The sequence below is a fragment of the Equus quagga genome, chromosome 1, assembly GCF_021613505.1.
Source record: "Equus quagga isolate Etosha38 chromosome 1, UCLA_HA_Equagga_1.0, whole genome shotgun sequence".
NCBI lineage: Eukaryota > Metazoa > Chordata > Mammalia > Perissodactyla > Equidae > Equus > Equus quagga.
In genome coordinates, this window is record NC_060267.1 from 26,553,079 (window position 1) to 26,577,831 (window position 24,753).

The window sequence follows — 24,753 nt, forward strand, 5'->3', positions numbered from 1 at the left end:
CAGACATGGCACTGCTCATCAAACTGTGCCGAGGCAGCGTCCCACATGCCAGAACCAGAGGCACTCACAACTAGAATATACAACTATGTACTGGAGGGGCTTTGGGAAGAAGAAGAAGAAGAAGAAGAAAGGAAGATTGGCGACAGATGTTAGTTCAGATGCCAATCTTTTTTTAAAAAAAAGAAAAAAAAATATTTTGAATAGAGATTGAGAAGGTTGACATTTAAGGCAAGCTGTAGAATGGCTGTTCAGACAGGACCTCAGTGGATGGTATGACTTTAATGAGGTCACTAAAGTCCTGGTGCTGGCTGTCAATGTCCAAGTCTATAAAGTTGGGTTTTTTCCCCTGTTCTTACTGAGTTGATTAGGTTTAGGGGTGCTGATTCCCACTACCCCAATGCAGCACAGAATGAGGAAGAACTGGCATGCCTGTTGGGAAGTAAGGAGAAAGAATAAATGCCAGGTGGACTGAAGTGCTCGATTTAGCTGGTCACTCTTTTGGGGTTTTTCATTCTCTCTCTCCTCCAGCCCACTCACCTTTATGGAAAGTTGCTTGGTGACCTTGCAGTCAGTACCAAGGGAGCTAGTAACATGCTTGGAATATAGTTGGTGATTGATAAACATTCAGTTTCCTTCTGTTTATTTCCAGTATACAAAGAAATCTGCCAAATCAAGTAGAGTCTTTCACTGGTTTGTCAGGAAGTTTTTCCCCTTTCAGTGTCTGAGACACATTGACAAGTCTCTCACTTTGGCTTATTTTTCCAACCTAGATTTCACATGGACCAGTTGGCCTTCAATTAACATACTCGTTGTTCAAACTAAAACTGTGACTGATTAGTTTGCATCATATTCCATTCGTGCCTTCCTGAGGGCATGTTCTTATTACCTTGATTTATAATAGCTTTGGTGTTTAGAAAATTTCAATCAAGAATTTGTTTATAAACCACCTCTTACGGAAAGGAGCCATAGTAATAGTAGCTGTCTTATAATAATTACCAATAGCTGTATTAAACTGGATTACACTTAAGAAATAATGAACAGTATAAAATTAGGGGTGTACAATAGTGGTTTAATGTGAAACCGGTGATGAAAATCCAAAACTTAAAAAGACATAGCTGGTAAATAATGTGTGACTGATGCCTTGTCTGAAAAAAAGTTTAAATGACAAATGATTAGGAAATTTTAAAACATGGAGTGTTTGTTAAATGGATGAGAAAACTATGGGAAAAAACTACTTGGTCTATGTAGAAGGTAGGCATCGTTCTCTCCCTTTTTTTCACCACAGTCCTAATTAATTCATATATTCTGTATTTCCATGGTAGCAAGATAGCATCTTTAGATACTTGCAGTTTAGTAGTTGCTAAAGGAATTAAAATAAGATGTACTGTCACAGAAATGTAAGCTATTATGTTGGAGATTAGTTTAGGAGACCTTTGTTTTTTCTCTGACTTCATTTCTTCGTATTGCTTACCACGTGTAAAATCCACATCGTTAACAAAATTAATATTTCACCTTATTGAATGGATACAAAGGGCATTAACTTTATTACTGAATACCATCAAAAGGATTGTTTAGAAACGTTTAATGAAGAAGTATAATATGAAATTTCTCTCATTAAGCTATACACACTTTTCTGAATATAATATTCTGCTACTGGATACCATAAAGACTTTGAGATCTCAGATAAATTCTATTTTTTCTCCCTTCCTTTCCTCCCTCCCACTCCCTCTTCCCTTCAACAGATATTAAGTACCTAGTATTTACAAACTTATACTAAGTTCTCCTTATACTTTGTTTTTATGACTACTATTATATGATTATGAAGTATATAATTATTTAACCATTAAGCATACATCAGAAGCATCAGTGTATAAAAAGTCCGTCTTCCTCTGCCCGTTGTATATCTAGACATCCCTAAACACAGCTGGTCATGAATTGTTGGCGCCCTAGGCCCCCAGTTCCTCGCAGGTGAGCGCTGTGGTCAACTCTTGGTTATTTAGTCATTTGTCCTGTCTTTAGGCCATTTCACATTTGAACAAGAAAAAAGAGAACTCAGATTAAGTGAATTAATTTGATATTTATTCATTATATCTAACTTTACATCTTGCGCAGTACTTCTATAATTATTTTTAAATGTATGAGAAATACCTAAAATTCAGAAGGTTAAACTTTCTATGAAACAAACTACTTGTTCATCATGATAAGAACAAACATTTTTGCTTGAAGCAACCTGTGTATGAGGCTAAACAGTGAAGAAGGAGAGAGAAAGAGAGAAAGTCAATGAAAAAAGTGGTATTTATGACAAATCTTCATTGAGTAAGTAAGATAAAGTTTAGGGAGAAAAAGGAGCATATGCGCTTTAATATTAGCAGTTTACTCAACAACCCATTGGTGATCTGAATAGACATGTAATAAATTGGTAATACTTGTTAATTTTAGTAGAATAAAGAAGAAAAAAGAAAGTTATGTTTCAAGAGATGGTAGAATGATCGTAGAAATTACTGTTATGTCTATAGCATTAGTACTTCTGTGTATATAAAAAAGCCGATTGAAAATAATACTGACCATGCTTACTATATTTAAATAACAGACCCAGTTCATTATTAAAGATTAAGGTTCCTTCAAAGAAACAGTTTATAGATGCAAAAAACGGAAAAGCTTATATATTTAGACTAAGAATTTGATTTTAAAGAATTTAGATAATAAAATTAACACTTATATTTCCCCCATACATTATCTAATGGAACCCTAAAGCCTCCTGAGTTAGCGTTATCACCCACATTTTAGAGATGGGTAAACCAAATAGGTTAAATAATTTGCCAGTCGTTACATATGAAGTGTAAGTGGCAGAGCTACGCATTGAATATTGTCTGTCACTGAAATCCAAGTACTTTGTTCTCTCCATATGCTGTATAGCATATGTGGTTTACTTTAGTAGTTAGTTTAATTTCCCTAGGAATTTGAAAACAAAGTCTTGAGGATTTTTAAATCTCATGGTTCTAGAAAAAGCTTCCTCCCCCGCCCCTTCCCCCCAATTTTGGGATTTAGCTTTTGACAGTTAGATTGCTCTGGTAACTATTCGTTAAGATGTAAGAATTTTCCTTTCATTAACTTACCTCCTTTTTACTTGCCAGCCTAGTTCTTCCCTGATAGTGCCTGACAAACCCAGCGATCTTTCCCTACTGCAAATGGAGCATTTCTTATCGATGGTGTTCATTTCATACATATTATTATGCATTATTATTAATTCATTGTATATTTTGTCTCTCCAGCTATATTACAGCTTCCTTGTATTTTATGCATCTTTATTTCTATGCATAGCACCTTATTGTAGTATGTGTTAAATATTTTCTGAATGAATGATGGATTATTGTTGCTCATTTATATCTCGTTTCTACCTCTACAACACAATGGGGCACCTTCTCATAGTCAGTGGTCATTAGGAGGAGTTTGAAGTTTCAAAGCTTTAAATTACCCTCTAACCTTTATATTACTTATTCAAGGAAATGACAGAGGCCTCTGCTACTCTGTCATTTCCTTAAAAAGTGCATGTTGCGGGGGCTGGCCCGGTGGCCGAGTGGTTAAGTTTGCATGCTCCGCTGCAGGCAGCCCAGTGTTTCGTTGGTTCGAATCCTGGGTGCGGACATGGCACTGCTCATCAGGCCACGCTGAGGCAGCGTCCCACATGCCACAACTAGGAGGACCCACAACGAAGAATATACAACTATGTACTGGGGGGCTTCGGGGAGAATAAGGAAAAAAATAAAATCTTAAAAAAAAAAATAGCTTATTAAAAAAAAAAAGTGCATGTTGGGGCTGGCCTGGTGGCGTAGTGGTTAAGTTCATGCCCTCCACTTGGGCGGTTCAGGGTTCACAGGTTCAGATCCCAGGTGCGGACCTAGCAGCACTCTTCGAGCCATGCTGTGGCGGTGTCCCACATAAAATAGAGGAAGATGGGCAGATGTTAGCTCAGCAACAATCTTCCTCACAAAAAAAAAGGAAGAAAAAAAGTATGTGTTATTTCTTTGACCAGACACTCATGTAATACTCAGTTTTCCTTTCGAGTAGTTAAATTTTAGCAAGATTGTAAGAAATGTCTTTGAGTTTGTTTTATGGCTGGCTTTGGAGTCATTAACTGAGTATTATACTCAGTCCAGCTTGTCTTTCTACTCACTGCTTTATATATCATGAAATACAGGCCTAAAGCATTCTAGCCAGACCTCTTTACCTGGAGATTCTGGTTCTAGGGGCTAAAAGTTACTTTAATAAATATTTAATCTCACGTGTCTATATTTAGTTGCATCCATTAGACAGCTCCATTTAATTTTTATGTGTGTGTATGCATATGTGAGCTTTCTTAAGTTGTTTTTAATGTGTAAGTTTCCTAGGACTCTTTGAAAAGTGGGCCAAGTATAAATACTTTGAGAGAGACTGGCTACACAAGCATGAATATTCAAATCAGACGGTCTTGTCATTTACTGGCTGTGTGACCTTGACTAGTTTGTCTAACTCATTCAAGCTTCATGATCTTTAGCCAGTTGTAAAATGGGGCTCTCAATACCTATTTCCAAGTGCAGTTGTGAGAATTAAAAAGAAAACATGTATATAAAACCTGGCTCATAGGAGGTGTTCAAGAAATTATTATTGTTCATCTCCTGATTCACCTTGTCTCCATTGTGGTTAAATTTTGTAATAAAGTATCACAATCAGATATTCCCATCGTCTTAAAGTAATTTGGCCCTTTGGGTCCCTTCAGGTTGCTGTGGAAAAGTTATAAGGTGTCTGTGCCATACAGGATTTTTAGAGAATCCTAGTAGACAGCTAACAACATTTTTCTAAACGGTCAGGTTTTGAGGGGTGGCAAAGAGGTCTGAGTATGTTAATAAAATAGCCAGAGGGATCTTTAACTGTGTAATCTTAGCGATTTGTCTTCATCTTGATCATCCTGTTCGTGTAGCCTATCATGGACTAGAGTTATCTTCATTTTTCTTTCTGGTCTCGCTTAAGTATTAGGGCTGCACTTACTGATTTTTAAATAACTCAACCTTAAGCTTTTCAAGATTGGGTATTATAACTTCCTGATATTGTCAGTAGAGACCATACATAATATTTGCTAAGTTATATTATAAATAAAATGTAGGGGATTGTTTTGTTGTGTGGTTTGATTATAACACTGTTCAGCGTGTAGTTTTTAAAGTGTTTATTTTAATCACTATTAAGAAAGAAGTTTAATTTTTTTGAAAAAATTTTTTATTAAAGTTTAATAAGTTTTGATTTATTTAATTAACCATCAAAGTGCAGGTTTTTGAAGGATTTCTAGTAATATGACTAATTATTCACTATGATTTCTGCTGTTCTTTCTCACTACTAGCATGTCAATATTTTACAATAGCCCTGAATAGCATCCTTGATGGAATATTAATAGTCTTGATTAAATGTTTTGCTGTATTTGTTGTGATGGAAACTTCATATACTGAGATACTCCTATAAGATGTAACTGGCTTGTAATGGATTCCGATTTTGCTAGTTTTAATAAGGCAGAAAGCTGTTGGTCACTTACTTGGGGTAAGAGTCTTGATCATGGAAAGAAATTCCTTGCACTGTGGGAGTCCATTAGTCTTTTTTAGAATTATTGTCATTTCTAGTCTTTCCTTCCTTCTTTCATCAATAAGTAATTACTCCACACTAGGTCATTTTGTTTAGGTTGAAATACATCAAAATACCATTTATTACTTATTTTCAAAACTAGTATGTTAAAAATTTAAGACCACTCAGTTGTGAGAAATGGGACCTCATATTTTAAAGTGTATTTATAATTGATACTGAAGATTTTTCATGCAAAGTGCACTGGACAAAAATAACTCCAAGTTTCATGTGTATTGTTTGATAAGCACTGATGTTTGGTTTTAACAAAAGGGAAAAAATAGTTCATGAAATTACGTAGTCATTATTTTTCTGGGGTAAGCTGAATAAAGCAAAGTGAAGTTAAGTCTTTAACATTTTTGGAGTTAAATACCTTAATTAATTAGTCTGTCCTCTATGACTTTCTTGTTGGAGTTATTCTTCCAGTTATAAATAGCCCAGGCTTGGTAGTCCAAACGACAGTGTGTGGCTATTGTCGTTTCATTGCTATGGCAATTCTGCAATTAGTGCAGAAGTTGCTGGCAAGCTCCTGGGCGAGGGTTTTGATGTACTGACTTGGAAGTGGAAGAATAAAACCCTTTTCACAGCTGCTGTGTGATTCTGAATAGAGACACAGCAGCTGCTTTTTTTCAGTTTTTTACTAATTTAGATGTAGACATTATGCTTCAATGAATTGTTGGCAGGAGTATCTTCTTGTTCTCCTGTCTGTCAAAGGGAAAACAAATTTAGGTTTCAAGTAAATATTGGGGCAAGTTTGTGAAAGTTCCAGAAAGTAGTCCTGGAACTGAGTTTTCTGTCTTTTCGCTTTAAAACTGAAATGTCACAAATGGTGGAACAGTCGGTAATCTACAAAACTTGGCTAGAAGATTTTTAGTTATTGAAATGTATAGATTTACCCATTTTGGGGGATGAAGTAAAAAGTTGTTCAGAGGATTCATAAGGAATGTCTATATAAAAGCACTTGTAAAATATATACTAGAAAAATGGTAGTTACATGTGCATGTAGCTAGCTGGCTGTTAACATTTTTAGTAAATGTTATTTTAAAAATGGATATAATGACTTCTTACTCTTGCATCACCAAGTTCTCATAAAGGTATATAAAGCAAAATAAATAATTCAAGCTTTCAAAGGAAGAATTTTTTCTAGATGTACAGTATAGTTAATGTTAGTTATTACCCTCAAAGATTTTAGGAAAATTTTTTCCTACTCAAGATAAAATTGAATGTTTCTATTAAACTCTTTAAGTTTTTTTCTTTTTTTTTCTAACAGCTTAGTACTTTTTTTGAACATGGAAACCCAATTTAATTTCTTTTTAGTAGTATGAAAGATTATACTGTTCAGTAAAGTGTAGCCCTTGGTTTCTATTCTGAAAGTACTGCTAAGGTATTGTAGAGTTGACTTTTTAATTTGATTTTTAATTACAAATGTCTCCTTCTCATTTGTTTCTGGAAATCCTCAAATATATAAAATCAGATAATTTTTTTTCTTGCTTTGTATTATCAGCAAATATTCAATATTTTCTTGTTTACATTGTCTCCATGTTCACAAGCTATGGATCTTTTGCTTTTCCTTTCTGAAGCTACAAAAGTAAGAAAACAAGAAATTTAGTGTTATTTGTGAATCTGTACTACAGTAATCTCAATTTCTGGTCAGGGTGCTACCCTCTTCCATCGGCTAGGCTCGGTTAAATTGAAGATTTGCAGATTTTCTCATGACAAAACAGCAGCCTCTTAAAGCAGTAGCCTCTCTAGACCACCCATCTTGTCTTCCAAAAACTTTACAGGTTTGCTTTTGGCGTGTGTGTCTTGAACTCAGCTTGAATTGACTTTTGTATATAGGGAGAAGTAGGGGGTCCATTTCCTTTTTTAGCATGTTGATACCTAGTTGTCTCACCACAATTTGTTAAAAGGTCCATCTTTTCCTCTTGATCTATAATACCTCCTCTGATATATATCAAGTGTTGATATATGAGTATATTTCATTCTGGGTATTATTTTCTGTTGGTCTGTCTTTTCCTCTCTGCACTGTGTGATTATAATAGCATTATAATAAGTCATGACATATGGGAGGACAAGTCCTTTATTTTTTCTCAAGAGTGTAGGGACTATTCTTGGTCCCTTGATTCCCATCAAAGTGTCAACTTGCAAATTTCCAATTTATTTTCAGCTTAAGTTAAAAAAAACCCCACAAGCATGTTGGGATTTTGATTTAGATTGTATTGAATCTATATATCAACTTGGAAAGAATTAGCGTCTTTATAATATTGAGTTTTCTAATCCATGAACATCGTTTATCCATCACTATTGAGATATTCTTTAATGTTGTAAAAATAAAGTCTTATAATTTTTCTCCTTAAAGGTTCTTTTTTTAAATAATTGACGCTAGGTACTTTATATTTTTTGATGCTGTTGTTAATGATATATTTTAAGATTTTATTTTCAAGCTGTTGCTAATGTGTAGTATATTATAGATTTTTGTGTACTTTTTCTTAATCCAGTGACTTGTTAAACTCTTTTTATTGAATTCCAATAATATATCTGAAGTATGTTATAGATTTTAAAAAATACACAGTTATATTATTTGGGAATAATGATAGCTTTTGTCTTACTGCACTGGTTAGGACCTTTAGTGTTGAGTAGAAGTATTCCCGATTTAGGATAAAATGGTTTAATCATTTTCCTGTTAAATATGATATTTGCTGTGGATTTTTTATGGAACCCTTTATCAAATTAATGTACTCTTCATTTGTTTTTAATTTGCTCTTTTTTTTGCTGAGCAAGATTAGCCCTGAGCTAACATCTGTCACCAACCTTCCTCTTTTTTTGCTTGAGGAAGATTAGCCTGAGCTAACATCTACAGCAGTCTTCCCTTACTTTATATGTGGATTGCTGCCACAGCATGGCTGATGAGTGCTGTAGGTCTGTACCTGGGATCTGAACCTGGGCCACCAAAGTGAAGCGCACTGAACTTAACCACTAGGCCATGGGGCCGGCCCCTGCTCTTCTTTTTATTATGAATGGATATTGAATTTTATGTAACACATTTTCTTTATCTATTGTTAAAAGTATATATTTCCTCTTTGATCTCTTAATAAAGTAAATACATTAATTGATATTGTATTGAGAGTCTAATCTTGTGTTCCTGGGATATCATGATGCATTTTTATGCAATCGTGGATTGCTAGATTTGGTTTGTTATATCTTTTTAGGATTTTTTTGTTCTTCTGCTCATTTTGAGTATAGGTCTCTTGCTGGCCTTTTTAGGTTTGAGCGTGTCAAGAACTGTGAAGGGTGTGAGGTTTTATTCTGTTTGTAAACTAAAAGTTAACCTGCCATAGTATCATGGATTCCAGTAGAAGACACAAGATTCCTGGGTCAGAGATGAAGGACATTTTTTATGCAGAGCAATAGCAATGCCCAGACAATCAGCATTTTTGCATCTGCTTCCTGAGCCTCAGTTCATACATGGTGATGTGAAGAGGACCAGGTAACGCTTGGACACACAGTGGACTGTGACAGGAGAAAATCTCTGAGCTTAAGGAATACAGACTTTGTAACGGGCAGTGAGCATGCCTGCCTCTTGCTCTGGAGGGAGGTACTCTGTTTTCAAGGCTGTATTCAAAACTGCCCTTTGCTCTGAAGGGAGTCACTATCTCTCTCCTACACGGCTGTAGCTATGCTAAACATCCTTGAAAATGTAGTTTGGAAAAAAGAGCAGTCGGTACCTACTTGGAAGACATGCAAAAACGCAAGAGATCTATGGAGAATTCTCTCCCAACGTGGCAAAAAATCATTATTCTAACCCATAAAATTAGTTGGAAAGTACTGCCTTTTTCTAATATTGTAGAATAGTTTGTGTAAGATTGGAGTTTCTTGAAAGTTTAGTGGAACTAATTAAAGCCACCTAGATTTGAAATTTTCCATAGGGCATATTTTTTTGACCAATGATCCAATTTCCTTATCGTTACAGGACTATTCAGGTTTTCTAATTCTCTCTGAAATGCGTCCATTTTATCTAAGTTTTCAAATTTATAGGAATAAAGCTGTTTGTAGTGGCCCTCTTATCTTTTTTGTGTGTCTAATTTTTGTAATGTCCTCTTTTTCCAGTCTTGATATTGGTTACTTAGGTTTTCTTTTTCTTGAACAGTCTTTCTAGATTTTTGTGAACTTTAATATTTTAAAAAAACCAACTTCTGGCTTTTGGCTTTTGAATCCTCTCTTGTATGTTTTTTTTTTCTGTTTCATTAATTTCTGTTCTTTGGTATTTATTTCCTTCCACTTTTTAAAGTTAATTTTTTTCTTTTTTCCCTATATCCGTTGGATGGATGTAGACGATTTATTTTCAGTGCCTCATCCTATAAATACCTTTTTTTGGTGAACCGCAGAACTATTAATATGTAGTGTTTATTATTTTTATTCAATTCAAAAATATTAAATTTCCAGTGTGATTACTTCTTTGACAAGTGGATTATATGAAAGTATATTTCTTAATTCTCAAACATGGTTAAATTTTTTTGGTTAATTATCTTTTTTCAAAAAATCAGTTTCCTGTGCAGTTGCTTTGAGGTTGAAAATCATGATCCATATCATTTTGGCCCGTTGATAAATGGTGAGGACTGTTTTATGGACCAGTAGGTGGTCACTTTTTATCAATGCTCCTTCTGTGCTTGTAACAATAAAGTGTAATTTTCACTTGTTGAGTGTAGAATTCATAAAGTGGATGCAGGTCCACTTTCATTGTATTTTCACCTTGTCTGTACTTTTACTGAGCTTTTGTTTCCTAGATCTATCAATTACTGATTTAGATGTATTATTATCAGCCGCTGTGATTGTGGATTTGTCTATTTCTTCTTGTATTTCTGTCAACTTTTCTATATATTTGAAACCATGTTTTAAGGTCAATCTGTAATTTAACTATTCTCTCTTGCTGGTAAATTGAACCCTTTATCATTATCAAATGACCCTTTTGGTCTTTAGTAATGCTTTTGCTTTAATGTTTATTTTGTGTGGATGAGTATGGCTACCTCAGCCACCTTTTGTTTAGACTTTTCCTCATTTATTATTTCTATTATTTTGCTTTCAATCTTGTTCTTGTCCGTTTAACTTGTGGGTTTTTTTTTTTTAACATAAAAATAAAGAATAGGGGCCAGCCTGGTGGCGCAGTGGTTAAGTGTGCATGTACCGCTTCGGCGGCCCGGGGTTCCCCAGTTGGGATCCCGGGTGCAGACATGGCACCGCTTGGCAAGCCATGCTGTGGCAGGTGTCCCACATATTAAGTAGAGGAAGATAGGCACGGATGTTAGCTCAGGGCCAGTCTTCCTCAGCAAAAAGAGGAGGATTGGCAGCAGATGTTAGCTCAGGGCTGATCTTCCTCAAAAAAATTAAATAAATTAAAATAAGTAAAGAATAAATTTTGAATCCAGGCTGATTGCTTTCCTTTTTACTTGGTACATTTGATCCTTTTACACATATTATAATTATGTAATTGAATTTTTATCCAGCTTTGCACCCCCACTTACTTGTGCTTTTTTCTCTCTTTGAATTGCACTGTGTATCTAATTTTTTTCTCATGCAGCTTTCTCTCAAGTAATTTGAAAGTTATATTTTTTTGTATATACTTTTTAGTAGTTCCCAGTGAAATTTTACTCATGGAAGTTTAACGTTACAAAGCCTGGAGTTATACAATGTCTTTATCCTCCTTCTGAATAATATAAGCCACTTACAGCACTTTAACTCCCTTTAACCTCCTCCTGACTTTAATTCTCTTGTTGTCATGTGTTTTGATTTTCATTTTGAGTTTGCATCTATATACCAGAAGATGTTGCTAATGGTTTTTCATTTTTTAGATTTCCTGTGTATTTACCACTGTTGTGCTCTTCATTCCTTCTTGCATCTTTATTCCTTTTGCGTTGTCCGTTTGGGATCACTGTCTATCTGAAATATGCTTTCAGAATTTCCTTATTTAATAATTTTGTTCGTGTTCTTGAAAGAGATTTTTTTCTGTTGGATCAGAAACGTGGGTTGATAGTTACTTTCAGCACAATGACGATACCGTTTACTGTCTTCCGGGTTCCATTGTTGTTGATGAGAAGTCAGCTGTCATTTAACAGAGAAATTCTAACAGCGATTAGAAGATTGGAGATGGCCAAATGAAGCCTCAGGATTTGGGAGTTTCTTTCCACCTTACCAAGACAAATGTACCAAAGGAAGTTTTAAATTTTTTGCATTTAAAGCTACCTATTTAAAAATTTTCATCAAGTTGAAATGAGTCCTTTGAAAATGAAGAATATACATGATCTTTAAGCTATATATCCATCATCTATTCTTTTTTAAAGATTTTATTTTTCCTTTTTCTCCCAAAGTCCCCTGGTACATAGTTGTGTATTTTTAGTTGTGGGTCCTTCTAGTTGTGGCGTGTGGAATGCTGCCTCAGCATGGCCTGATGAGCGGTGTCATGTCTGCACCCAGGATTTGAACTGGCACAACCCTGGGCTGCCGAAGCAGAGTGTGCCAACTTAAACACTTGGCCCTGGGCCCGGCCCCCTCCATCATCTGTTCTTTGTCATCTATTCATCCATCAGTCTGTCTGTCATCCATCTTTCTTCCTACTCTGCCTCTTCTTGAATAGGGAATTGACTTCATTGAAATACAGGCCTATTGATTTATGCCAGTGGCATACTTGTTGATGGAAATTTGGCAAAACAAATCAAAAAGGAGAAGACAACAAGCTAAGTATTTTTACAATTAAATCATTAAGGTAAACTGTGAATAGAAGCAGTGCTGAAAGTTACTTTACCTCAAGAATTGGAAATCCCTACCATTCTGGCTGTGTCCCAGTCTCAAAGCTGCTGGAGCAGAAATAAGAGATAATGCCAATGTTAGTGCTGGCTAATTTGTGCCAGAGCTAGGCTTCGTTGACTGAGTCACAGCTGCCACTAGATCTATAAGTAGAATGAAAAGACGTTTATAAGCCATGGAGAGTAATACAGGGGTTCATTTTACTCATCTCTTTCTAAAGCTATCTTAAGAGATGATACTGCCCTTTTCACAGTCGTCTGGCTTGTTCATATTTGTCATATCACTTGGAGTTGGAGTGTTACTCAGCCATAGTTACAGCTTTGTGCTTATCACATTTCGTAAATGTTAAGGATCCATAGAGTCTCTTTAGACCCTGTAGGAGAAAACAGTGTTGTAAAATGTTGATAAATGTTTCACCATGATTGGTACCTACCATTTCAAAGAATCAATGCAACAGTCTTTGAGTTCTGTATACATTCCTGGTATACTAAAGAACAAAGTAAAGAGCTGATTATGTCTATTAAAATAATTTTGACTCTAGGCTAAAGAGAACCTAAAGATGTTCTCTCTCCTTTGCTCCATTCCCTTTTATCATTAGTGAGATCTAGCTTCTTAAAGCCAGATAAGCTAACAGAACGAGAGCTCCTGAAAGCAGACTTGGTTTGATTTTGGTGTGGCTCTTTCTAATTTTTACCATTGCTCTCTAACAAACTTTTCCATTTTATGTTTCAAAGAATCTTAGAATGTAAGTGCAAAAAGTATACACATAGAAAATAATTCCCTATTTTATAGTAATAAAATAAGAGGAAGCGAAAGCTAACTTGGCTATGTTACTCATCAAATATTTAAAAATTTTCTATTGTTAGATTCTCATGATTACTGTGGGTTATTAGTGAAGAGTCTGGGGAAGTAAGTTGTATGTCATTGTTTGTAGATCTTAAAAAAAAGGTGCCTTTTTCCTCTGCGTTTTTACTTGTTTATGATTTTGCTACTTATACTGATTTTTAAGTGGACACAGCATAGGGATATTCATAAGCCCCAGATGGAAAGATAATATTAGAAAAGGTTGAGAAAGATTATATCAGTTGGTGGGTGGCTTATATGATTTTTACCACTTTAAAAAACTCAAAGACCAGGGTCATTCAGTCTACTTTTTAGAGACACAGGAAATCATTAATAGAGGTCTTTGGTAATGAAATTGGACATTATGTTGCTCTATGAATCTATGCCTCTGAACATTAAAAAAATAAGTAGACATTTTTATTTAATAATTATTCAGGCATAGCGTTCTAAACAAGTAAAATAATTAGCCATTGTTGCCAAGTGCTGAAACAGAAAAAGACCAGTTAATGCTTTGAAGTGGTTATCAGACAAGCCAAGAAATTCTATGTAGTTCAAAAATGTGTTACTTAGAAGTGGGAACGGAGAAAAGCCATAGGAAGAACCGTTGACTGGGCCACTGACTGTGCTCCACACAAAGTGAAAGACAGATCCTCTGAGCCCTTTACACTGAAACTTCCCTGTCCTTAAAGTTTTTCTTGTTAATTGTGGGGTTGGTTTAGATGTTGTTTCAAAATAGTAAATGAGTGGTTTATCTTCTGAGAGTTTTCCTCCTTGAGAATGGCTTTCACATTCTCATACCTGAAAGACAACGAGGCAAGTTATGGACTACTTAGATCACAGCATTTTCCCCTTCAATGCCTGCGTTGTTGCTCTGGAATTTCATATTGCCTGGTTGTTATTACTTTGTGAGTAAGCTGTTTTTTTTTCTTTCGGCCCTATCCATAAAAAAATTGATCAATTTTTGTTAACCTTGCAAATTGGAAAATGTCCCAGAATGTGTCTACCTGTTACTGCCTACCCCTGGGCCCGTTTATTTCTTTTATAGTGGTTTCTTTTTCAACAGTATCTTTTATCATTCTAATTTCCTTTGCTTTCCATTCTTGGAGAGCATCTCAAATTGATGTTCCACACGGATTCAAATTTCACACAGCTTCATTTCTGTTATTTACTGCCTCCAATATGGTGTTTACTTCTGTAATTATTTACATATTCTATTAAATTTTTAGGGTTCTTGCAAGACTTCCTTACCCTACCCGTTTCCTGTTTAATTTCATCCTGTTGTCTTTTTATTTAAGCCAATTCCCTCCTCATGGCTCTCTGTTCCTGCTGTTTTAGGCAAGGCCAGACCTTCTATTGAAGAATAGATGAAAACATTTTTGGGGGGTGTGTTCCTTTATTATTTGGCTACTTTAATATTTTCTTTGACAGTTCCTTCTATTTTACTCCTCAATCCTTTATGTGTATTGCATGAATATTTCTACAACCAAATTCTGGCCCTGGACTTATCTTATTCTGTACACTACACATTTCTTGTGTATTTTATCTGTACCTATTCAATTACAATCTATATTCAGGTGATTCACCCTTTTAGCTCCAGTTTAGATCCACATTGTTTGTTGTCCTTAGAACATTTACCTCTAGATGTCACATAAAGCTAAATATGACAAAGCACCACTTAGGTTCCTGTTTGCTAAATTCGCTGCCTCGAGGAAAACATATTGATTTCTTATTAACCTTTATGCATTCCATTTGTCAGGTGTGAAGCGTGCTGCTTCTGCTTTTGTAGCATTTCATACAGCTGTCTTTCCCTTATAACCTCTAAACTGTTTTAAGAGATTTCTTATATGTCTATTAATTGCTTTATTCGCCATCTCTCTGAATCAAGAAATTCTTTCTTTCTCTGTTCTCTTCCTGCCCTCTTCCATCTGTGTGTTCTGGGAAGACTTCTTTCTTCTCTTTATCTGAATACTGGCATATTATACTGTTCCTTAAAATGGTCTTGTACTGCAGGGGGCCACATCAGTGTCCAGATTATTGTATATGGCTGTGTGGGGATATGTTTTGTTTTCTTTGCCCTACAGAGTGTGTTGTACCTTAGTTGTTACCTTATATCTTATACTCTGTTGGCTTCTATATTTATGGTACCTGCCTAGCTTATGTAAGAAGTTTGAGACCTCTTTTTGGAAAATAATATTTAAAGAGAAGGAAAATGTTCACGATACAATCAGTGAATGCTATAGACTTAATGGAAAAAATACTTTAAGTTATAGCCAAATTTTAATAGTGGTTATCTATGGGTGGTGTGGTTAGAGGTGATTATTTACCTTACTTCTCACCTGTTGTTTCTAAATTTTCCTCAACGGATAATGTTTTTAGTATAAAGCCAATCAATTAACATTAATTTGAAAGGATATGGTTTTGTGTGTGCATCCCATAGTACTAATCAACAAGGTCTGTGCTGTTCAGAAGGTATGTGGGATGTGATCATGAACAGGCTTATAGTCCTGCTTGGAGAAACAATATGCTACAGACTCTACTGAGATGTTACCAGTAAAAAAGGGTGTGGATAGATGGATGGAACATTCTCAAGTAATAGAAAGGGAGACGTCACTTAATTTGTGAGAGGCTGCACTGAGTTGAAATGCTGATAACATGTTTGTAATGCTTTGTTAAGAGCTTTTAAACACCACGCGACATTAACTCTGCTAATTATCCCCGTAGATAGAATCTTTCTCATAACCTGGCTCTTCTGTTATAGGCGTTTTGTGTTGTATATGCTTTCATCACTTTGGGGCTTATTGCTCTTTGAAGTTGCCCAGCCGATTTTGTGAGTGAGTGAAGCCTTATTGTTAGAAAAAAATTAAAACTGAATTCTGGGATGTTAACAGCCTGGTAATTGTAGAAGCTTGACTGTTTCGAAGACTGCAAACGTTACCAGTCCTGAAACAGCTACAGCGAAGGATACTGTTTATTTAGACAGGTTCTCTTTCTTTTTATTAAAATTCTTTCGTCAGAGATCATAGAGCAATAATTTACAAAATGAAATTAGGACATCTTAATCTGTCTTGTTCAAGAAGCATTCTTATTAAAAGGTAGCATCATGTGCTTGTAAGAAGCTAATTAGTCGCAGCCTGGCTTATCATGCTGAGAGGCCGCTGTGATTCATGGGTATTTACCCATCGCAACAGGGTTTTCTAATGCTATTTGGTTATGAAATTATTTATACTTCTGACTCAGGGCTTTAAAAGGGCTTCCAGCAGTTTTTGAAAGCCAACTTCTGCGCTCAGGAGTGTTTTGTGCTGTTTGTGGTGAATCAGCTTGGCAGCGTGAGGGTGCATGCGTTGGGCTGCACTACAGCATCTGAGGGGAAGTTTTCTGGTGAAATTCTTCAAGCCAAGCATGGTAATGAGTTTTCCTTGATGTACACCTTTTTATTTTGCAAGAAACAAACTTTTCCATTATCGAACTTTGTAACTATTCAAAAACAATACCAACACAGCTTTCTGTGGTTGCGTTTACTCTGATAAGCCCTTTAACAGGAACTTGGACCACTCCCTTAGGTTAATTCAATTCATGAGTTTAGTATGGATGATTTAGAATTTGTTCTTTCTTTATCAGGCATTTGTTTTATTTAACTAGTGGTTGGAATAGAGAAGAAATCAAAAGCTCTTCATAGAACTCTCTTTGAACTTTAAATATCATTAATGACATTCATTTATGAAGCACCTAATTCTAAATTTTGGAGGTCTCATACACTGTTACTTAACTGTCCTTCATTAGAGCAGCGAGCTTTATCTAGGGACAGAAGTCAATTTGCTTCTCCAAAGTGGGAAGGAGATTTTGGGGTGCCGTAGCCTTAATGTCCAAGGTTTTTCAAAAGTGGGGATAATGTTTAGAAATCCATACGTTTTGGTTTGCCTGGGTTGTTTTGTTGATAGGAAAGTGAGTTCACAGGGCCTGTGCTTAACACAAGCATACAGATGTGACAGATGTGAGTATAGTGAACACAGAGCCTCCTCCTGATCATCAGCGTTCTTTTATAGTTCTCCATTTTCATTTTCCTAAAGCATTTTTATGGGTTTAAATGTGTCTCACTTGAAATTATGCAGTTAATCACATTCAGTTCTCATTTTTCTTACTAATTTGTCTGAGCTCTTTAATGTGACACCTGGTGGCAGTAAGTCACATAACAGGCAGTAAGGGCAGGGAAGAGATCAGACCTTCCTGCCCCCAGAAGTTCATGTGTGCCAGTTAAGGTCATAGGGCCAAAAATAAAATGTTTCTGAGAAATTTCCAAAGGGCTACATTCTGAACAGAGGCATGGCCCTCAGTCCCCGAGTGGTACATTACGAAGACTTGGGGACCTGAATCTGTGAGGCCCACTTTGATATTAACTTGCTTTGTGATGTTCTGAAAATCTCTTCTCGTCTATCTTTAAGGCTGGGTTTCCTTACCCTTCCGAGACGGGATGATAAACGATATCTGTTGTACCTATTGATGGGATGACCTTACCTGATAATACAAAATGGTAACGTAAAAAGACTTCAGAAATAACGTAGTATTCAAGGGTAAGATAGATTCTTGCTGTTCGCTTCGTCTCACTTTCTTCCTCCAACAGTTCTTTAAATATTGGAATTTTTCGGGACTCAGATCTAGACATTCTTCTCATCTTCCATTTCTGGGCTCTTTCATCCATTCCCGTGGTTTCGGTTATGTGCACCATCCATACTCATGCTCTGTTCTGCAGAATTGTCTGCCCAGCCTTTCCTAGCTACCACCTAATCGTTGTCAACATCACTAGAACCCAGTGTGTGGCTGCACTGTGACCCTTACCATGGTATTTTGAAATTATTTATTTGATTACATATTTTTGTGAGTAGAGCTTGTGTGTGGTGTCCTTTCTTGTAGGGACCCTATTTGGTTTACTTTTACTCATCCCGATAATCCCAGCACCTAACACAGGTCAAACTGGGTCGAAAAAGTTAGAATGCCTCATACCTAGAGTTATTATAATAGTAGCAGAAGTAATTATTGACTACTTTCTGTATGCTAGGCGCAATTTTAAGTGCTTTCACTCTATTAGTTCATTGAATTCTCTCAACTCCTAGGAAGGAGTTACTTTTATTCTTCCCATTACATAGATGAACCGGAGACCAGAAAGGTTAAGTAAGTTGTCAGTGGCAAGGCTGGAATTTAAAGCCACTGGTTCCAGAGCATACTCTCATCTGTGGGGGATCAGTCAGTGTAGTCTAGTGCTTTCAAAATTGGGTTCTATAATCTCGCTGACTGGTTCAAATTCTAGTCTTTCTCTGCAAAATGGGGATAATTACATGTCCTTTATAGGGATGTTCTGATTAAATAAACTAATTAGTCCGAGTGAAATAGCTAATAAAATGTAGGCAGTTGTAACAGTGTTGAGTCAATGCGAGCACTCATTGGACGGATCTTTTGGGGTTCTTTCCAACTCTAAATTGAGTGAGTCTGTCTTTTTCGTCAATCTTTTCCCTTTGCCATTACCTGTTGCTTTTCAATGTTCTGGTGTTTATTTTTAATAGTCTACCTTTATGAGGACCCGAGGACATCTCTGCATTGCTATCAAGTAAAATCTATGGGCTTTGTGACAAGCATGTGCTGCCTAAAACCACGGTCCTAATTTCCCCTACTCAAATCTGCAGACTTGGTAGCCGAATAAAGATGTCTGGTTAAAGAGAGCAACTGAATTCCTATTTACAGCCAGACCAAAGCAGAAAAAGAAATCCAAACAATCAAAGACAGACAATACTGTTGTCTAATTCTTGAAAGTTTATTGAGATGTTCTATGTAAAAGAACTGAGACATATATACAATTAACTTGTCAACACTTGCAGCACGTGTTTCCTCTTCCCAAGTTAGATGAAGGCCGATTTGGGATGGTCTGTGCTGTTAAACTGATTAGCAGTCAGATGGAAACTCTGAGCCGTTTAGGTGATGATTTCATCGTAAAGGCTATTCATACTTTTTCTACTAACAAATGATTATTTTATGAAACTCATGAAATTGTAAGATTCTTTTCATGTGTTAGAATGTATCACCCTGTATTAACAGGCACTACAGTAGCTAGTAGCATTGTTGGAAATGACAGAGTGTATAGTTCTGAGACTTAATGGTTGGCTTGTTTGCAAACTTAACTAGTAACCAGTAGTTATACAACAGTGCAGTGAATGTTCAGAAGCAGATATATACAACTTAAATAAACCGTGTCTATCTATCCATTTATTTATTTGCTTTGTTCAAAGATAGAATAAAACAAATGAAAACAGCAAAAAATATATTTAAAATAGGTGACATCAGAGATGATTGTGGCATCAGGAAGGAGTTCACAGAATACCATGAAGTCCAAAACACCTGGTAGAGGTGGGCCTCTCTGACTGCCTGCATAGAGAGGGAAATAAAGGACAGCTGTGTGATTTATAGTGCCAGTAAACAATGCAAAGCAGTTTTTGAGAAGCACAACTATTGCAGTTACTGAGACAAGAGAGAAGTGTCTTCTGTTGTCTAGAATGTGGTAAATAGCACCTCCAACATCCCTTTTACAGAAAAAACAACAGCTTTCTTGGTGTGGCTACCTTCACTACAGGCTATTTTTTGGCATCATAAAGATCAATTCATTCAAAGAAATTCTGCATGGGTCTGTTATGCAGCCCATTGATGTGCTGGCTTAATTTCAGGATTGATTTATGGTACCTACAGATATAAAAAGATTAAATTTTCTTAAGTAATCCTGCTTAATTTTATCACTGAGCTTTTGGAGAATATTGATTAGCTATGAGTTTTAGGTTAAATAATCAGATATATCTGGAAATTGGAAGTACCATTAGGAAATGGGCTAGATATGGCCAGTAGGGCCAAGATTTTTATTTATTTATTTATTTTGGTGAGGAAGCTTGGCCCTGAGCTAACATCTGTGCCAGTCTTCCTCTGTTTTGTATGTGGGATGGCTCCACAGCATGGCTTGATGGGCAGTATGTAGATCCACACCCTAGATCTGAACCCACAAACCCTGGGCCGCTGAAGCAGAATGTGCAAACTTAACCATTATGCCACCAGGCCGGCCCCCAAGAATTTTTTTTTAAAGAAATAATTTTGGATTGGCTCAAAGTTGTATACCATATAACTGTACTTTTTAAAATATGTGCTGAGCATCAGGATCACCTCAGGGATTTTTAAAAGACAGGCCCATCTCCCACCTCTGCAGTTTTTTGTTTAGTACGTCTGGGGTGGGTGAGGTGAGGGCATCTTTATTAAAAAAGCCACATAAGTGATTCCAGTGATGAATGAAGTTTGAGAACTACTACCATAGATTATGCTGCGTTGATTTTAGATAGAAAAAATTTAAAGCAGATGTAACCAAATATGCCTTAACCATAAAACTATCTATTTTATGCTTAAGACCATTTGTTTTTGAGGACTGTAAGTGCCCGAAGTACTATCCATTGTAAGCTGTTTCTGAAATGTACACCTACCCAATTCAATAAGGTGATTTAATGCGTAGATTTCTTATTAGCAAACCAATTAAAAGTTTTGGTGTGTCTACTGTAAGTGATGGCTTTGAATAGTTAATATGTATTCCGGGATAATTTTCTTACCATTGTCTGATTACATTTCCATATAGACTAAAAATATTTCAATAATTATATTCTGTCTGGAGAGCATTTTCCTATTTTCAGTCCTCAAGAAATTATAACGCATACTTATATGCATTCTTAAGTTATCTTGGATCTCCAGCGGTATGTTCGTTTGTAGGCTTTCAAGGGATAATATGAAAAAATGATGCTCAGAGATTTATATCTCAGGTACGTCCTTACTTCTCTGCAGCAGTCACTAGTTATAACCAGATCTTTAACTGTGTGGGAAATCTTTGTTCAAAGTAGAAAACCAAGCCCATATACGTATGTGTGTGTGTATGTCTTAAGCTAGCATTAATAACAGCAGCAGAGATCTATCTCTCAAATAAATGTCTTATGTTTACTTTTTGTTGTTTCTTTGCAGGCATTGCTTCTATGACAGTGCCAGTGTACATTGCCGAGGTCTCGCCACCCAACTTAAGAGGTCGATTAGTCACCATTAATACCCTCTTCATCACAGGAGGGCAGTTCTTTGCAAGTGTTGTTGATGGAGCCTTCAGTTATCTCCAAAAGGATGGATGGAGGTCTGTAAATAGTTCTTACATTTAATTTTCAAATCATGATTTTAGGGGATGGGAGAAAAATGGAGAAATGATAGGAAAAATATAACTAGATATTTTGAATCATTATAGCTAATTTATAAGGGGTAGCATTCAGCAAAATTGAAAATGGACAAGAAGCTGATATTTACTTTAATGATAGACAAGAAACCTACCATTAAGAATTGATATTTACAGGGATTTTTAGCATTTAGGTCACATTTCTCACACTGCATGTAATGTTTTGCAATATTTATTTAAAAATGAATGCAGCAATAAATATGCATGGAGTTCTTGAATTGTATCATTGATTCGATTCAAATCAGTGATTTACCAGTGATAAACAAGCTGTTAATGAGCTGCAGATATAACTAACATCTTTTTTGTATTTAGGAAGCCACATTCCCATCTGAATGAAAGAAAACCCAGTCCTTAAAGATATAGATTTAGCTATATACAAAGATGTTATATATGTAAATTTAAAATACACAAATGATTCCCTGATCACTATTTGGCTTATTTTGAATCAAAAGAGACGAGAAAAATGTTTTTAAAACTACTTTAAAATATTTTCAAACTGAATATTGTAAAAACAAACTACTGTCGAAGCTTATGATATTGTTGGCTCTGGATTTTGATGTCATGCTCTGTAGTATACAAAACAACAGGATTCGTGTAACTGTTCCAAGGAAATTTCATTACAAGTTACAACAGCTTACACAGTCTTCTCTAACTTGTTTTCTTGCTACCATTTATTACCAAAAATGTTTATCGAGCATCTCCTCTGTGTAGGTGCTGGAGATAAAATATTGAACAAGACAGACTAGTCCTTGTTTGCATGGGGCTTACAGTGTTGAGGTTGATTCTTAACAGCTGAAGAAAAAGGGTTCGATGCAATGCGGATGTAGAGAATTAAACTTCTATGTAAGCAGCACGATAAATTATGGCTTAGAATGAGCCATTAAAGACTTAGAAGAAGTTTTATTAAAAGTCATTTGAGAAAACTTATTGAAGCCAGTTAAGGGCTCCATTTGTCAGGACCGTTAAAGAGAGAACATGGTCCTTAAAAGCATTAACTCTGTCGGAAGATGTTGCTAAAACACTTTCTACCTTTGAAGGAATGAATCTCTGTCAGATTGAGAAATTACTGGAAAATTGAAGGAGCAGGAAATTTCATTTTTCTTTTTCACTCTGTGGATGAACAGAAAGAAGGAGGTGACATTGTTATCAGCATGACCTGATATTTTGAGTTTTTCTTGGAAGCTCATTGGAAATCAGTCTTTTAACCCCATGTGTGTTTAAGAAGATCTAAATTATATATTGACATTTTGTTAAAAATTTTATTAATATAACTAATATATATGCTTTTATTTTAAATATGTTTTTAAATGAAAACATATAAAATGCATAAGCCCTGTTTTTGACTTTAAGTATAGCCATGTAGCTATCTTTTCTCAGTATTGGTTAGGAAAGAGAGAAAGATCATACAGTAGTGAAAATAATTCATGAATGTGGTGTCCCTGTGTAGAAGTGAAGGTCTTGGGTCAGACATTAGAACAGTTTTCAGAGGCAGAGTGACATAGTTTTTGACAGACCTGGATTCAGATCCGTTTTCTACCGCTCATTAGCTACGAACCTTGGACAAGTTACTTAGCTCCCCTGAGCTTCACTTTTGTCATTGTAAAAAATGGGACCAAAAATACTTATCTTGTAAGATTATTGTGGGATTTAAATTAAGGTAAAGTATTCAGCCCAGTGCTCGGTACATGGGAAATGCTCAATAAACAATGAATCACATTATCGACTATTCTGAGGAATGAATAAAGAGTGGGTGCTACTATAAAGTTGTAAGGGAGGTTGAAGGAAAACCTCCTTGGCCTCTGTTTTCTTTTATCAGTAAAGATGGGGCTTGTAGGTGATGGGCGAGACCTAGAGAAAAAATGTTAAATGCTCATAGCTGCCGTAAAAAGCATAAGGAGGAAAAGACTGGAGATGAAAACGATTTTCCAAATAACCATGGGATCCCAGCTGATGTTGGAGCCATATATTTGCAGTAAAACCAAATAGCATGCCTGTGTGAATTTTTACTGCAATACTGGAGAGCCCAGGGGTGAAAAAATAAAATACGAGGATGAGAAAACTAACTTGGGCTGGTATTGAGACCCACACATTAACATAGCACGTCACTTTGAACCCACTTATTGTTTGCACAAATACACATTTGCTCGTGTCTACATGCAAACACGTTCACTTTTTTCACAGGTGAATTTTCCGTGTGTTATTCTCTTCCATTATTTAGTATTCTTAGCAGTATGTTTACCTCCTCTCACTCCTGGGCTCATCGGAGTGTGGTTCCAAGCAAATAAAGCTACCTTAGTATCAACTGTAGAATTGTCAGCAATTAAAACTTATTCATAATTATAACAATAGACAATTCATCATTTTTTTGGCAGTATATTTCAGAAATCCTAAGGAAAATGTGGATCTTAATGTTTCATATAAAATTTCTTTCTCATACTTGTATTTTCATGTAGCATAATGATGTCCCCTACCTTCCAAGAGTTTGAGTATTTTAATTTTTGTGTCTTTTTTATTTTCCTTTTTGACTTTTATTGCTCTGAAACTCCACTTCATGTTATTAAACATTTGATGTTATGATACGTACTCAGGGTCCCAGATTTCCTAGCTCACCTTATAGTGATGAACAATTTTAGAGACTGTTAGTGAATATCATTTGATTCTAACCGAAAGCTTAAGAGGCTGGTGGAACTGGTATTATTCCCAATTTGCAGATTTAAAAAATGCTCAGAGAAGTTAAATATTTGCCTAAGGCCACATGGTTGTTACATGACAGAGAATAAAGCCAGTTCTTCTTACTTGAAATCTAACCACTTTCTTTCTTGTTCTGCTTCCAAGAGCTTATCATCTAAAATATAATTATTGGTAATTTTTACCAGTAGCAATCAGGTTGAGACATACAGAAGATGAAACTGATTAATCAGACAGAAAAACTTAGATTTTGATGTTGTTGAAAGACTAAGTCACCTTTTCTGCCAGATGGGTCAAAGCTTATGTTCTCTTATTGTTTGGATGTCGTAGAAATAAATTGTTTTCTACTGAACAACTGGAATATTAGTTTTTCTAGAAAAAAGAATTGCCAGTAGAAGATTGAATGTTGGTATTTTTCTAGCCCTCTAATGTTATAATACCTTCTGTGCTGGGAAGGATGTCATCTGGCTTCATGAGGAAAGGAAAATAAGGATTTT

General features: G+C 35.7%; 1 protein-coding gene across 2 annotated transcripts in view; it reads left to right on the forward strand.

Annotated features, from left to right (window-relative positions):
• Positions 1-24,753, forward strand: part of SLC2A13 (solute carrier family 2 member 13) — a 273,017-nt gene that overhangs the window by 27,508 nt on the left and 220,756 nt on the right. For both annotated transcript variants that reach the window (XM_046681222.1, XM_046681213.1), the window contains exon 2: positions 21,313-21,472. In XM_046681222.1, the coding sequence (XP_046537178.1) occupies positions 21,313-21,472 (160 nt within the window). The remainder of the gene's footprint in view (positions 1-21,312; positions 21,473-24,753) is intronic.